This window comes from Oryzias melastigma, linkage group LG6, assembly GCF_002922805.2.
Source record: "Oryzias melastigma strain HK-1 linkage group LG6, ASM292280v2, whole genome shotgun sequence".
Taxonomy (NCBI): domain Eukaryota; kingdom Metazoa; phylum Chordata; class Actinopteri; order Beloniformes; family Adrianichthyidae; genus Oryzias; species Oryzias melastigma.
This window is the reverse complement of record NC_050517.1, coordinates 12,387,345-12,402,634: the sequence shown is the minus strand read 5'-3', so window position 1 is coordinate 12,402,634 and position 15,290 is coordinate 12,387,345. Positions and strand designations below refer to the sequence as shown.

At 38.2% G+C, this 15,290-nt stretch overlaps 1 protein-coding gene and 1 long non-coding RNA gene across 2 annotated transcripts in view; one reads left to right on the top strand and one right to left on the bottom strand.

The window, feature by feature from the left end:
* The window catches only part of LOC112152031, an 8,164-nt gene extending 6,667 nt beyond the window's left edge, over positions 1-1,497 (bottom strand). The window contains exon 1 of the long non-coding RNA XR_002920218.2: positions 564-1,497. This is a non-coding gene — a long non-coding RNA (uncharacterized LOC112152031). The remainder of the gene's footprint in view (positions 1-563) is intronic.
* An 11,136-nt stretch (positions 1,498-12,633) lies between these two features.
* Positions 12,634-15,290, top strand: part of LOC112152027 (transcriptional enhancer factor TEF-3) — a gene marked incomplete at its 3' end in the record, with an annotated part of 36,712 nt that continues 34,055 nt past the window's right edge. Inside the window, 1 exon segment of the mRNA XM_024281250.2 lies at positions 12,634-12,775. Within this exon segment, the coding sequence (XP_024137018.1) occupies positions 12,769-12,775 (7 nt within the window).

Genomic DNA, 15,290 nt, shown 5'->3' with positions numbered 1-15,290 from the left:
TCACATCTTCATGAAGAAAACAGAGTTTAAAGTCTAACTTACTCATATTTTGATCTACTTAGACCAGGCAGCAGTGGATGCAGTTTATTGTTAGTGGAGAAAGACAAAAAACAGCCATGTTCTAGGACATAGTTTCTGCAGAGCGGCAGCAGATCATTAGAAATTATCCTCTGAGTTGTGGGCAAGACCGTTGGCGCAGCGTAAGCCTACCCCCATTTCCCATCATCCATTTGCTTACACACTCTCCTGCTAGCTTACAGCCTCTCCCAACTCCAAGCTAACATTAGCGGTGCAACAAAAATGTTAATCAATATAGGAGCTATCCAGTTTTGAGCCAGTTGCCAGTTCAGACAACGAAAACAAAGACACCAGTGGATGCATCGGAATTGAGTGGAGCAGGCAGCTTGTAGTTCGCCCACCACATTTTTTATGTCACAAATACAATATTTTTCAAACTGGATTTTTTCGTCTGCTCCTGATTCACATCAGTTTGACTGTGAAACACAATTTTAATCTTAATTTTCTGTGATTTGATTTAGTTTTTCAGAGTTTCATCTTCTGACCTCATTTTTCCCCCCAGACATAGCTGAGGTCATCTCAGCTGAGGGTGAATCAGTCTGATGAAGATCATCATGGAGTTGGTTCTTGGTGAAGGTTTCTGGTGTTCTCCTGCTTTCCTTTCTCATCCAGGAGGGTCCTCCCCCCATCCTCCTCCCTCCTCCTCCTCCTCCCTACGTGGTGACCGGTCAGGCCTCCCCTCCCCTCCCTCCCCCCTTCCCTCCCTTGGTCTTTTTCTCTGGCTTTTTCCAGGCTTCATGTCATACCACGGCTAATTCCTGAAATTCCTGCCCTCCTCTCGCTTCAAACAAGCGGCTTCAGGAAGAAGACCAGGCAGCAGGGAAACAAACAAAGACTACGGAGGGAATTTCGTGAGGACGAACCACCCCTCCAGAAAAAATAAATAAATACAAAATAAAATGCAGTGATGGTATTCAACAGGAGGGCTGCTACCTGTCTACCGGGCGTCTCAGAGCGTCTCCAGGTAAGCTGTTTTCTGCTGTTTTCCCCTAAGACCGAGTCTGAACTTAGTTCAGCTGCTGTGAAGCCCGCGTGTCCCCGCCGTCTCTATCCAAATCAATTAGCGCTTACTGTCAAGAGTCCACATTCCGCGCATTTTTCCCATTTCTTTGCGAGAATTCCCTCATTTTTCCTCCCCTCTTGTCTCCCCCCTCCTCTCCACTTCCTGACGGGAATATTCGCGGCTCTTCACGTGAACGCTGCCGCGCGGCTAAACTTTTACACTCGAGCATTATTTATTAACTCGCCCGAATAATTTGTTGTGTGTTTTTTAACCTCCGCCTGCTCTGTTTTTGGTTATAGTTACGGTCAAGTGACTCTTTACACTTAAATTTCCCCTTTAAAGCGGAATTTTCCCGCTCATTATGTCATTTTATCAGAACATTTCCGTTTAAAAAGGTTAACAGCACGAGGGAAAGTTTAGTTGTTAACAAAATAAAAGTTTTTAAAACTGATTCTGGTCCATAAAATTAACTTCAATTCATTTAAAATATAACTTTTATTGGAAAAAATGTTTTTTTTTGGTCCCTATTCTTGCCCATAAATGAACTTCAACTAGTCTAAAACAAAACTTTTATTGCGAAAAATGATTATTTTCATGTTAATTTGGTGAAGAAAATCAAAAATTCCTTCCATTAGCAGTTTTTTTAGCATCATGTGTAATATAATCAATTATTACACAATATGGCACTATAACAGTCTCAGCTTTTCACATTCATTATTGGATATTTATATTTTGATAAATGAATAAATTTACATCGAACAGAATAGTGTTTTTAAAAACTTATTTCAATTCTTCCTTATATTCCAGCATATTTTATTTTATTATATTAGAGTGAAACAATGACATTTTTTCAAATAATAAATTAAATGTCATCAGTCATGCAAATCACCCCAAAAGTGCTTCCTAATTTTAAAGTGTAAATCTGCCTTCTTTAATTATACACCTGTATTTTAGTTATTTATGCTTTAAATATCTTTGCGTTCAAAAAGAAGGTGGAAAAAAATGTCATTTAGCTGCAAAGACATAACTTCTGTTTGAATTCCCTCACTCCGTTTTGCACCATATAGTGCGTTTGCCACTTTTTTGGCCTGTCCGAATCTACAAATCCAAAACCGGGTGCCCTAGAAATTTCCCAAAAGTCTCTGCGAAAACTAGTGTGCACCGATGCTCATTAGACTGGTGAGTATAGACCACAATTGACAGAACATTTGACAATTCATAAATTGTCTTTGTAAGACTTTCATATTTATATAGTTTTTTGTTTTTTTTTAGTTGTTAAGAAGTCGGGAGGGAGAACAAATATGGAAAAAATAAAAAGAGAGAAAGGGAAAAAAATCTTGTTGGTAATGTCTAATTTTGGGGTCAAAATTGCTTCTTTAATGAACTAATTTTAGAAATTCCACCCAAACTGTATTAATTAGGAACATTACAAACTAATAAAACATAGAAAACGTGTTTGCAAATATGATAACATCAGTAAAAAAGTGATAAAACTGTCACCAAACTTTATTTGCAGCATGTTCTGCATATCCTTTAATTAAAAGTAGGAAGACACAATAATTGCATTAATAAAGTTAAAATGAACTGCAAAATTTAAAGTATTTAAGAAGCAGTCAACAAGGCTTAGCGCCATTCTATATACTTGAGTATATAAAATATATTTGGGTTCAAACAGACTGATAGCTTGTCTAGAAAACAATAAAATATGTGCATTATTTGGAAGTATATTTTAAATGTGAAATAATTTTTTTTTACATTTCTTATTCTAATCCTCTGAAGATTTCGCACAACAATCTGCCTCTCTTGCCGTATGAGCTCAGGATCTGCACTCTGACAGCAGAAATCAGCACTTGATGAGGGCAGCAACACTGGAGCTCACATTTTGAGTCACTTACTCCCCATTCATGGAGGATTTATCATTATACTGGATTTAGACGTTGAGGAGTTAGCAAAAGCTCGAAACGCCTGCCTCGGTATGAGAGCGGCGGGGCTAATCTGCTGTTGCTGCTCTGTGCCGCGCTCCAAAGGCGGCTCAGACGCCTTTGTCTGAAAACAAAGGCAGAAACTTCGCAGCTGCAGCTAAGATGATTGAAATCATCTCCTTATGTAATACTTGTCTCTATGAATCAGTCAGAGGAAACTAGTTAAAAAACCAACATTGCATTGTGGTTTGCATCATGTTTACAAGCAACTAATAAAAAAATATTTAATAAAATGCGACAGATCATAACTTATACATATTAAGGGGCTGGAAAAAGTGTAAAAAAAAAGAAATTATTTAGAAACAAAATTTAACACCTTATTGTTTGTAATATTTTTAACTGCACGTGTGCTTTTTAGTGTTATTTCAAAATAAGAGCGTAGAAAACCAGGATGGTCATGAAGAGGGCTGATGATGGAAGGGCAAAAAAAAAAAAAAATAGATTTAAAAAAATATATATATATTTTTAATCTACTTCCTGTTTGCTTCCAAGAATTTTCTTCAGACACATGAATTTGATTGTAACTAGCACTAGAAGGTTGTGTTTTCATGTCTTTGTGTGGGTGGATGTGGCACGGCCTGGAGGTGTTTGTGTGGTTCAACAAGTGTTACATACAAGAAGAAGAAAAACAGTATGCAAAAGTGTGTGAGCAAGACACAAAACAGGTTTGTCCTTATTTTAGAGTTGTGTGTTTATGTTTTTTCCGTTCCTCTGGGACACTCCACTCAGTTTTTTTTTCTTTTCGCTGTACTCATCCCACATAGCCATCGTTCCTCCCCCGCTTGCATGAGAAGAGCGAATAATGCCTCAGATATGAGCCTCGCAGAACAAAGACTTTCTGCAACTCCCTCTCCTGTGCAGTGTGTGAGTGAGTTGTTCCACTGATTTGCAGCACGTCAGACGTCTTATCTGGACCTGATCTGATTGGACCAGAGATTTCTCTCTGTAACTTTTTTCCCTGACGACCCTCGGAGAAGATGGAGGATGACTTTCGGGGAGCTGTATCTGGAGTTTTGTGTTTCGTGAAACTGTTCCACGAAAGACCAACCTTGGAGTGCTGACCATTGACTTCATATGAGAACTGGACCAATCCAGTGTGATGTCACTTATAAGAACTAAAATGCTTCCAGCTCCAACCAAATTAAGGCAGTTCAGTCACCATTTTTGCGCAATACGGACACTCCCATGTTGGAACCAGACGACATCAGTAAGCAGTGATCGGTCAAAGTGGGCCTGAGTCAACATTTCTATGGAAATCAATTTCACCAATCATCTGAGACATCTGACTATCCAGACTTACCTTACATAACTTGCACTATAGAAAAACATATCTTTAAAAAAATAGGATTATTAAGAACATGTTTAACCTTGGAGCACTATTGCTGGGTGATGCTCACCCGAGCAAAAGTATTTAGATTATTTTAAATGTGTTGCATTTTCTGAGTGTCATGGGTCCCTGGGTAAAGTCTCACATGTCCCAGGAATGAGTGGACCAAAGGCCAAGTGTACAGTATCATTATTTATTTTTTAAGTAATTTTTTCTTCTCAAATTCCTACTTTTTCAGTCATTTTCAAGCATGTTCTTAGGATCTACTTTGTTGCTTAAAGCTCAACTTGAAATAAAATAAAACTACTCTAATTTTTCATGTGTTTTCATATCTTGATCTATTTTTTATGAGAAATACTTTTTATTGAGTATATTATATCGGGTAAAAATTACCTGGCAAAAGTGATGCTGTAACTTTTTATAGGGAAACTTTTCTAGGGTTAAAAAAGGTATCAGAGCGAGAATGGTTACTCTGACTAATATAATGACTGAGTAATAGGTGTTTATTTCTCTATAGAAGTCTGTAGGATTTCAACTTCTTGGAGTCAGCAGGTACTTCCTGTTTGGAATGTGATGGGGGAGGGGTCCCTCGGTCCATTTCTCATATACAGTCAGTGGGCTTGACATGGCAAATGGCAAACACACACTGAAACGTTAAACTGTAGCTTGGCCATTCAGCTCAATGTGCTGGATTAGTGTGGCACTCGAAGTCCAGCTTCCTAGCTTTTAACCAGAATTAGGTCTTTATTTACTACATCTTCAGTGCCAATTATGTAAAAACTACTGCTAAGTTGAGCAAATACTTTTATTTTTAAGTATATTTTTTTTAGTATGTCTTTTTAACATCTTGCAATATAATCTTGTTGCAAAGGTACCAACCTGTCTGTAGTGTTTTAGAAATCGGCCGTCTGCAACAGCTAATATCTGGAGTTAGCTGCAGCCCGTCAGACTGAAGACAAACTCTAAGGGTGTACTCAAACTGGACACAATTGGTTCACTTAAAGTGAACCAGAGTTCTCAGTCTGAATACACCTAAGCAGACCCTGGTCCATGACCAGGAACCGCTCTTGGATCTTTCTTTTGAGGTGATCTCCATTCGTTTCCAATCAGACTGAGTTCGGGTTCCCTCTGAGTTTCCTCAGTCTGAATAGACTCTGTGCTCAGAGCGGAACAACTGGATCAAAACGGCCATGGAAGTTGGTCATTACTGGATATGAACAGAGTGGAAAGGAAGGCATGGACAAACATAAAGCAATGAAGAGACATTGAAATGTGGTCAGATGAATGCAGGCTCAGCAAAACAACTTTTTACGTGATACACTTTGCTTCTCACACTGCTTTCCCAACAGTCTATGTGTCATAAACCCAACATCAGCATACCTTCCTTTCCTCAGTAACCGCCTTGCAGCATACCTCCCCTGTACCAATAAATTAAAAGTGTTGTACCTGACGTTTGAATAAGTGAACTATCCTGACAAGGATTGCAAAGCTTAAGACTTCCATTATTCTTTCTCTCATTGCTTTGCCCCACCCTTGTAATTTCTGGCCAATGACTGATGAGATACACCCTTAGTCAAATGCACCTGTACGGGGAATTGACCGGTAGGAGTGCTGTGGGTCTTGAGACCTTAAAGGGTCATAGAGGTCAGCGGACGCATCTTGTGTCTTACAGTTCCCTTGAACCTCCTACGACCATCATCAAAAGATGTCATGACAATGGGGTGTGATAAGTGCATTTTAAGAATCCATTCGGCAAATCTAGGTTTCACGCACGCTGTATACGTTTTCCTTATGGCACATAATAGTTTTTAGAAATTGCGCAAAACTGCTTCTTAGGCCTGTGATACAAAAGTTCCCATAGGATGCCCGCACAAACTACGGTCTGATTGTCTAATTTCATTCATTTTTTAACAGTCAGATTGCAGGCAAAAAGTGTATACTTATCACGTGAACAGCATTAATGGGCCCCTTGCGCAATGCTTAAGATTTTTTTGGTCTGCATTCATAATGTACTGTAAGGCCCGGCCCACTTCAGGCTTTACTATCACTGCAAAGAATTCTATATATGATGTCAGAGATGGTTGGTTCATTGTATATATGTCTATTGCTATGGCGTTAAATTGACGCGTATATTAAACTCCACGCTCGTAATGAACGTTCCACAGGCACATTTCTGCCTCCGTGAGCGCCCCTGTAGTCCTACGCGCTTGTGGAAATCAAAATCAAAACCTGTGTGTGATTGGCCACTTTTCTATTGCCCTCCCCCACTATGAAAAATGACTATTTCCTGCGATTATCATTTTCAAATATTGTAGAAAAACTAAGAGTTCCTCTTTTTCCTTTTTTTTTGCGGTGAGCTGCAGACACAGGAACCGTTGGTGTTGACCCCTCAAATCTAACCCCTTAATCCTGAGTGTTAAGCAAGGGGTGGCATTGGGTCCCATTTTTAGAGTCTTTAATATGCCTTGACCATGGATTTGAACTCTGACCTTCCTGTCTCAGGGAGGACACAACCACCAGACCACTGAGTTGGTGTAACACCGTAACAGATTAGTAGTCAAACTGAGAAGTTTTTGTGCTAAAAGGTACTCCTCAATATCATATTTTCAACATGTATAAACCCACTATTGTCGCATACACACTAATCTGCATCCTCTTAGTGTGCAGAGGTTCCTGCTGGTTCAGCCCAGAAGGAATCGGGGCAGCAGAACACAAACACGAAACCTGTTGGCTTTATTGGTGCGTGGCCTAATCCCACGCTGCTGTCTTATTATATTAATATTCCCTGCTGCCACATTCCCTACCTGATTAGCACAGATTTTTCACCACTTCAATATCCACACACTGACTCCACATATGCGCACACACACGTGGGACTTCAGCCTTTTCAGACAGAACAATGTATTGGCTCGTGTCTTGCTCATGCTAGTTTCATGCACTGTATTTTTTTTAAACTAGCGTAAAAAACAAGTGCATAAATTTGACAAGCAGAAATTATTGTTATGGAAATACATGGTCACCATAGTTGTTTCTGCTGAAAACTTTTTAGGATATTTATTTAAGAAAAATACTTTTCCATAGAAGTGACAAACTAACACTTCAAAGATTAAGCAACTTTGTCAATTCATCAACAAAAGAAATCATGAACCCTTTAACACCGTAGATGTTGCCGGCAACAGCTAAATAATAAATAATAAATAAATAAAGAATACATTTTTGACATTCCGTAACTCTTGGACCAATCACTCAGTGAATGATTTGACTCTGACACGGAGAAAAGCAGCTTTGCGCCCTAATGCAACACTTAATATTTTGCATATCAGTGCAAAGCAGTTTCATCTGCTCCTGATTTGAATTAATAAATACACAGATACACAGTTTTAATCGTACATTATTTTATATTAGGGCTGGGAATCACTGGGTACCTCACGACACGATGTGATATGTGATACATGGCTCACGATATAGATAATATCGCGATACTGCGATAATTGGTAAAAATCCTCTCTAATAACTTGCATTATATAGAAGAACATGTTTTTTGGGGAAAATATATCCCCATTTATCTTTTTTAGATTAAACACAATCATGATGAAGAACTTTTCTTATTTTGTGCAACAAATTATAGACACTTTTGTGCAATATTGCTGAAATCAGTAATACTATGTCTTTGACAAGCATTGGCAACTACTGAATTGGAATTATCTGTCAAATTCAATGTTAACAATAGTAAACATGATCAGCAGTGCCACTATTTAGTGCATAATTGTTATAAGCAACAGAAAAAAATTTAATAATTCAAGTGGCGACAGCTATCTACTTCCAAAGGAACGTCACAAAGGATGATGAATATAATGTTTTACAGCCTCTGCCAAGTGTTACCTAATTTTTCGTGCAGTTTTTCCTCACTTGAAAAGGGCTGAGCATTCAAAATTGAAGGCTGATCTACTCAGATTGCTACTTGAGATTATTTTTCCAATCTTTGTTTATTTTCCATTTGGTCAGTCAGCAGTCAATAGGTAAAAATCCTAAAACACACATAATAATGGCAATAAATATCTACAAATTCAAATTCTATCACAGAATAGCAATAAACAACTTTAATCAATAATAATAACCTCCCTATTTTACAGTGAATTCATGTACTTTATTTTAATTACATTTTTATTTAAGTTCATGCATCAAATCCTAATTTTTTTTATTTAAGAATGACTTTAAATTAATATTAGCAAAAAGTTAATTACATTAATTTGAAAACTTCCTACCATAAATTTACAGAAGTTACACCAGCAGGTTAAACATCGAAGTGGATAAAAAAGAAAATTCCGACCGGTACCTGAAGTACACACAAACAATTGCGAAGCACGCGCCTAGTTCCCACAGAACACCGATCAAACAGGAGATAAGTGATTGCGGTCATTCTAGCGCTCAGATGAAGTCACTTCTTACCGGTTGCCTCTTCTACAGATAGATGATACTTGCCCACAGGTAGACATGCTTTACGCAGCGCTACCGAGCCTGTATCTCACCGGTGCTTTTTCCAGAATGAAGTGCGTGCGTCGCCATTAAATGTCCGACGCAGCGCGCCCAGCTGCTCAACAGTTCCATCACGCGACTCAGACGCTCAGTGCAACGGTCTCTTCAAATGAAAATATAATATCGATACTTGGTGAGAACCCATCGAGAATCTATCAGAGGACTAAATATCGCGATATATCACAATATCGATATTTTGACAGACCCCTATTTTATGTAGATCCTTTACTATGACAAAAATGCTACAAGAACATGTTAAAAACACAATTGGATGTAGTCTTTAAGCATATTTTGAATTGATTCTGTTTCCATTTTTCAAACCTAGCTCTACTACCCAAGGGTTGTAGAATCCGAGTTGTTTCAATATTTTTGTGAATTCTCTCAGAACTGCAGTGTCCAGTCTGGAGAGACACTGTTAAAATGTCCAAATTCCCGAAAACCTGCATCTGTTCTTTCCACTTAGAATGGTGGACTGCCTTTAAGATGCTTCTGAAAACATCTTTCTTCATCAACTGATGTAAAACAGAAATCTGTAGGCAAGCAAACACCTTCCTCTTACTTGGATCAATCTTTTATAACCTGTTGAGCTGCTGCTCAGTGTGTGCAGTTGTGTAAAGGGATGTGGGGTTTGGTCAGGGTGGGTTTTGTGGCCTCCTGACCCCAGCACCAGCTGGGAGATTATCCCCTTGGGCGGATCCGGGGGGGTGAGGGAGGGAGGTGTTGTTGGGGGAGTAGCAGGAGGAGGTTGTTTTAAGGCTTGGCTTAGTTTAATTAACCTCCTGAGTGCGGCGCAGAGCTGCACACTAATGGTTTGTGGCCGGTCACAAATCTCACTGTGACCCACTGTGGCCTCGAGCTGGAGTCAGTCGCTGTAGGTTTGAATCCAGATGGTCACACATGATTTTGGATCATTGGAAACTCTGTTTTAGTAACCAAAACTTTTTGTCATTTTGTGACTTTGTCAGATCATGTCAGATCATAATCTAGATTAAGGTTTTCTGGAATGTACTGCGGAAAAGCTAAGAAAAGTTGTATTTACTTTAAATTACGACACAGCAAATCAATCCACAACTTTCTTAAATCCATACAGATAGATTTTGAAGTCTACTTTTTGCTACTGTGGCTACTGTGAACTGGACCTGACATGAACAAAAAGTCTATAACAAAAATTAAAAAAACACAGATTTGGGTTGTTCTTGTCTTATTGACCCGTATAGACATTTACCTGCTTTTAAGGTTAGATGAAAGTCATTTGTTTTGCCGTTTTTGGCCTACAGTTTCATCCACCACAATAACAGCACATTAGGAATGCAGAAATTCACTTCCCCCAAGATTTGGTCCAAACTTAGATTTTTGGGTCACAGTTTTGTTTCAGTTCAATGAATGATTTGTGTATTACAAAACAACAGCAAAAAACAAGAAAAAATGTTTAAATCCCTTTTAAATTAGTTAATAAACAAGAAACATTCTAAACATACTAAATAAGTGCACAATTGTTTGACACTTTCAACATCAACATACTCACGTATATGATAAGGATGCAACGATTCACTTTCCCCATGATTCGGTATCCTACCCCTGTACCGGTTCTGTGTCCATTACCCTAAGGGTTGGTGACACGTGATTTAATAGAAACAGCCAGCAAATCAAAAACAATGAGTTAGGGATATATATATAACTTCAAAAAGTTACCTGGAGTGGGCCCGAACCATAAGTCTATTTATGACGAGTTGGGAGTGAGAATACAAAGCTATAATTTGTTATTGTTACAAAGGTGGTTTAAATGGTTAAATATGCCCTTTTACATTTATCAAAGCTCACATTTGTGCATTATCAGGTTTGTATTTTACTGACTGGCAGGTGAGTGCACTCAACAAACTCTTAATTTCGTTTATCCCATTCAGTTTCTCATTTTCAGAAACATTTTTGAGTTATACACTACGGCCGTGCCACTTTAAGCTTCCGTTTTCAGGATTCAGAATCCTTTGGGTGATGTCAGGGATGGGTTGATAAGATCAATTAATCGATTTAAATCAATCTAAGCTTAATAGATCAATAATCAATCCATAAAGCTAAAGTCCGCTAGCTTGATGCTAACGTTTAATGGGATTTCCCATAGGACGGCTAATGCTAACGCTCAGTCAACCTAAACATAATAAAGAGCTTTATATACTCACAGGCATAAATTTCCAAACTTTTTTAAGGAAACATTTTTTTAAGTTACCATTTGTGGTCTGAAACACATTTTTTGCTCATACTTTCTTCTTCTTCTGGAATAAGGTGTAGTGCTATAGCACGATCGCCACCTAGTGGCTAAACTGAAAGGCCCTCCAGGAGAAGCAGAACAGTTACTGCAGCTTCTCCATTTGAGAAACCGTGTAACACTGTATGGTATTAACAATCTCATTATAATTTCACTAATAATTTTATAGTATGTGAACTGTATCAGAATAATACGAATATCATCAAAGCATAAACAGAATATTAATGTATTTCTAAACATATGTGTCTATGTGTGTAAACCGTGTAAACTCAAAATTGAATGGAATCAAATTGAATTGAGTGGATCAAAAGAATTGGGGGGGGGGGGGTCATAACCGAGTCGATCCAGGCTCTGGTGAATCAAAACAAATCGATTCTGGAAATTATTGGTGATACCCAGCCCTAATGTCAGTGGTTTTCAGTCCAGTGTATATTTGTCTACGGGATCAACTGAACCCAGAAATCTACAACTTTGAATCTAAAGTGACAGATAAGTTCAGCTAAAGTTACACATTTGATGTAATTTTCAAATGTGAGATCTGTAAATGTCTATTTACTGTCATAACTTTTGTTTGGTTCTTGTCTGTTTTCAGTGTGTGTTTGTGAGATATTGTGTTGTACTTATATCACCCGTGTGACAGAAGATAGAGTTGATTTAACGGCTGGGTGACCGGACACTTCACAGGAAGCTCTGTGGAACATCAGGGGGCTCAAAGGAAGCTCGGGTACAAGGGGCGCTGACGTGTCATCGAGTCGTTGCACTCCAAACTGAAAAGTGTCTGGAAAACAAAACAAAGTTTTATTTTGTCGTTTTCTTCGTACTTGGCTGTAATTTCACGTCGGCTTGAAAACAGTCTGAGGAAACCTCCATTTGTGTTGACGCGTGATCCTGATGGTTGTGTCTTCACGATGTCCTACCATTGTGCTTGTTTTTTTTCCTTTTTCGCCCCTTTTTCTTCTGTATGTTTTTCAGTAGGAAGAGGTGCCGTCTCATTTTGTCCCCACAGATGTTTCGGGACTGTGTGGATGTGAAAAACAGAAAACAGGATGTGAATTTGTTTGGACTCTAGTGCCCTCCTGCAATCCTTCTCTGGTCACTGTCTGTTTAGTTTCAAAACAGTGGGACTGCCATTCAGACCTTTTGGATAATCTTATTAATAAACTCGGAAATGTTGACTCTTAAGAATAACAAGACTCCATTTAAAGCCAGCTTGAATTTCATTTTTTTCCTTTTTGTTGCAGTTGGTTTGAATCCAGAGCCCTTGTGTCGCCACACCTGTGGATTTTAGCCCAGCCGCTGCAGATTTCTCCCCTCCACCTCTTGCCACACCCGTCAAACACTTGACTTCCCAGCCCTCGCTCAGCGGCTCCCTTTCCATCGTCCCACCACGTCTGCGGAGTGGGTGCCGGCTCCCTCCCCCAGGGGTGGGAGCGAGGAGCTGGGGGATGGACTTGACAAACCCCTGGAGAACGATGCAGAGGGCGTGTGGAGCCCCGACATTGAGCAGAGCTTTCAGGAGGCTCTGGCCATCTATCCACCCTGCGGCCGCCGCAAGATCATCCTCTCTGATGAGGGCAAGATGTACGGTACGCACATCCTTTCTGAAGTAATGTCTGTCCTTTTTAGTTAAAGTTCACATGCACAAAAAAATAAAAATTTCCTATAAATCTTAGCAAAAAAGTGTGGTGGAATTGGTCCAGAAGAATATGGATTATATACATAGAAGTAGCTGCTTCTAAAAATCTTTTTTTTTTTTTAATCTAGTGGCTAAGACTATGAAATATTTTGCATTGGTTACTTAAGATCAGGTGGATACATTTGAATTTGTATGACAAAAACTACGTCTGTGGACATAAATAGGACAAAAAAGTCAATTTCACCAAATGTATGCTTCTCTTGAATATCTAAAACACAGAAAAATATATTATTCACTCATGCACTAGTCTGATTCTTAATTATGCTGCCAATATTATGTGCTCACATTCATTAGCATAGCATTATATATACATTGTTACATGCTAAATCCTTAAAATACTCTTGATTAAGGTCTAAGATAGTTTACAGCCATTCACACACTATTGGTGGCTCCGCACCCATACAAACCTGAAACCACCTGGGACAATGTGGGTTCGATCTCTTGCCCAAAGACACTTAGCATATGTCCAAATTCCCACCCTAATCCCTAACTACTAAAAAACTATTAGTGCCCTGGATTTTAAAAGAAATTCTTTCATTTTTTTTTAAACGCCGGATATGAGTCACTGATTTCACAAAGGGAAAATTGAATCAAAATAAACATTTTACGTCTATTTGAGACTTCACTGTGTTCTGATGAGAAAAATGTGGAGGGTTTATAAAAAAAAATTCAAAAATGACATCTAAACGTTTTTTGAAAAAAAAAAAGTTCAACCGCAATGCATTGTGGTCTACATTCGCTAATATAGTGAGCATTGATGCACGCTAGTTTTTCGCAAAGACTTCTGGGAAATTTCTTGTGCGCTCAATTTTGGAATAGTAGATTCTGACAGGACTACAATTCTGACAGCACTCACTATATAGTGAGTATTGAAGGAATTCAGACAAGAGTAGTCAAGGCTAGAACTGAACATGCAAGCTTCTGATTTGAGGTTGACAGATCTACTTCTGCACCACAGCCACCCCTTCATATAGGGAATATGAGAAGTTACCACACACAACTAATAAATAAGCATGTTGTGCTAACTGAAATGCATAAAACAAAAAATAAATATATAAATATGATTTTCTTGATGGCAAAAAGCATTTAAAATAAATAGAAAATAGATTAAAAAAAAATATTGGAAGACAGTAGACAACCTGCGATGGACAATCGAGCCATCCAGGGTGGACCCCACCTCCACCCAACAGTAGCTGGGATAGACTCCAGCAACTCTGTGACCCCGAGAGAGATTAAGAGAGTTTAGAAAATGGACATAAGCATGGATGGATGGATGGGTAGACAATGGAAAGCTCCTTAACTTATATTTTTTTCACACAGAAACTGAATAATTTAATAAAGAGTATGATTACCATCCCTATACATCAAATACAGAACTTCACCATCTTTATTCACAGTTGTAACTATTATTAGAACTTACAACCAAATCAGACAATGTAATTATCATGATAATAATAACTAAAATCAAAATAGAATCACTATCAGACTTTGAATACAAATAAGTTAACACCAGTAGAAATTCATTTTTCCTACTGATCAACCTTACCGTCTTTTCTGGAGTATAAGTCACATTTTTTTTCAAGTCGGGCCAGGGGTGGGACTTATAGTCAGGAGCGACTTATACTCCAGAAATGATGGTAATAAAATGTATTTAAAATCAAAATTTCAATGTGACTACATGAGGGAATTCCTTCATTCATAACTTAGAAATAAAATATGTTTAAATACCACTTTGCAGGTAGGATTGTTTATATATGTGGCTTAGGGTTCAACCTTTGTCACTTCAGTGACGTTTCTAAAAAACTTGACTACCTATAAAAGAGGGCTGCCACGATTAGTCGACTAATCAACGACTAATCGACTATTAAGATAGTCGACAACTAATTTAATCGTTGATTAGTCATTACTTTATATTATATGGAGTCAGAGTGTAGTAAAGCTGAAAGTTATAATGGCATTATGCTAGCTTTTTGGCCTATTTTGACATATTTCTAATATTTTTTAGGTCATTTTGGAGTTTAGCTAATATTTCAGCTACATGCTAGTTGTCTTAGCTAATTTAGCATTTTTTTACATTTTTTTAGGCTAATTTGGAGTTTAGCTTATATATCTCTACATTCTGGCTGTTTTGGCTAATTTAGGTTTTTTTTATTTATTATGGGCTATTTTGGAGTTTAGCTAATATTTCAGCCCCATTCTTGCTGTTTTGGCTAAATTGGGCTTTTTTCGGCTATTTTTGCATCAAACTAATATTTTAGCTGGCTATCAGCTTCAGCTATTTCAGCTATCAACTTCAGTGTTTTTAGCTATTAATTTCAGCATCTTCAGCTATCAGCACTAGCATCTTCAGCAGCCAAATTCATCTTACAGCATTCACATTAGCATTAGCTGCGAAAATGGTATAT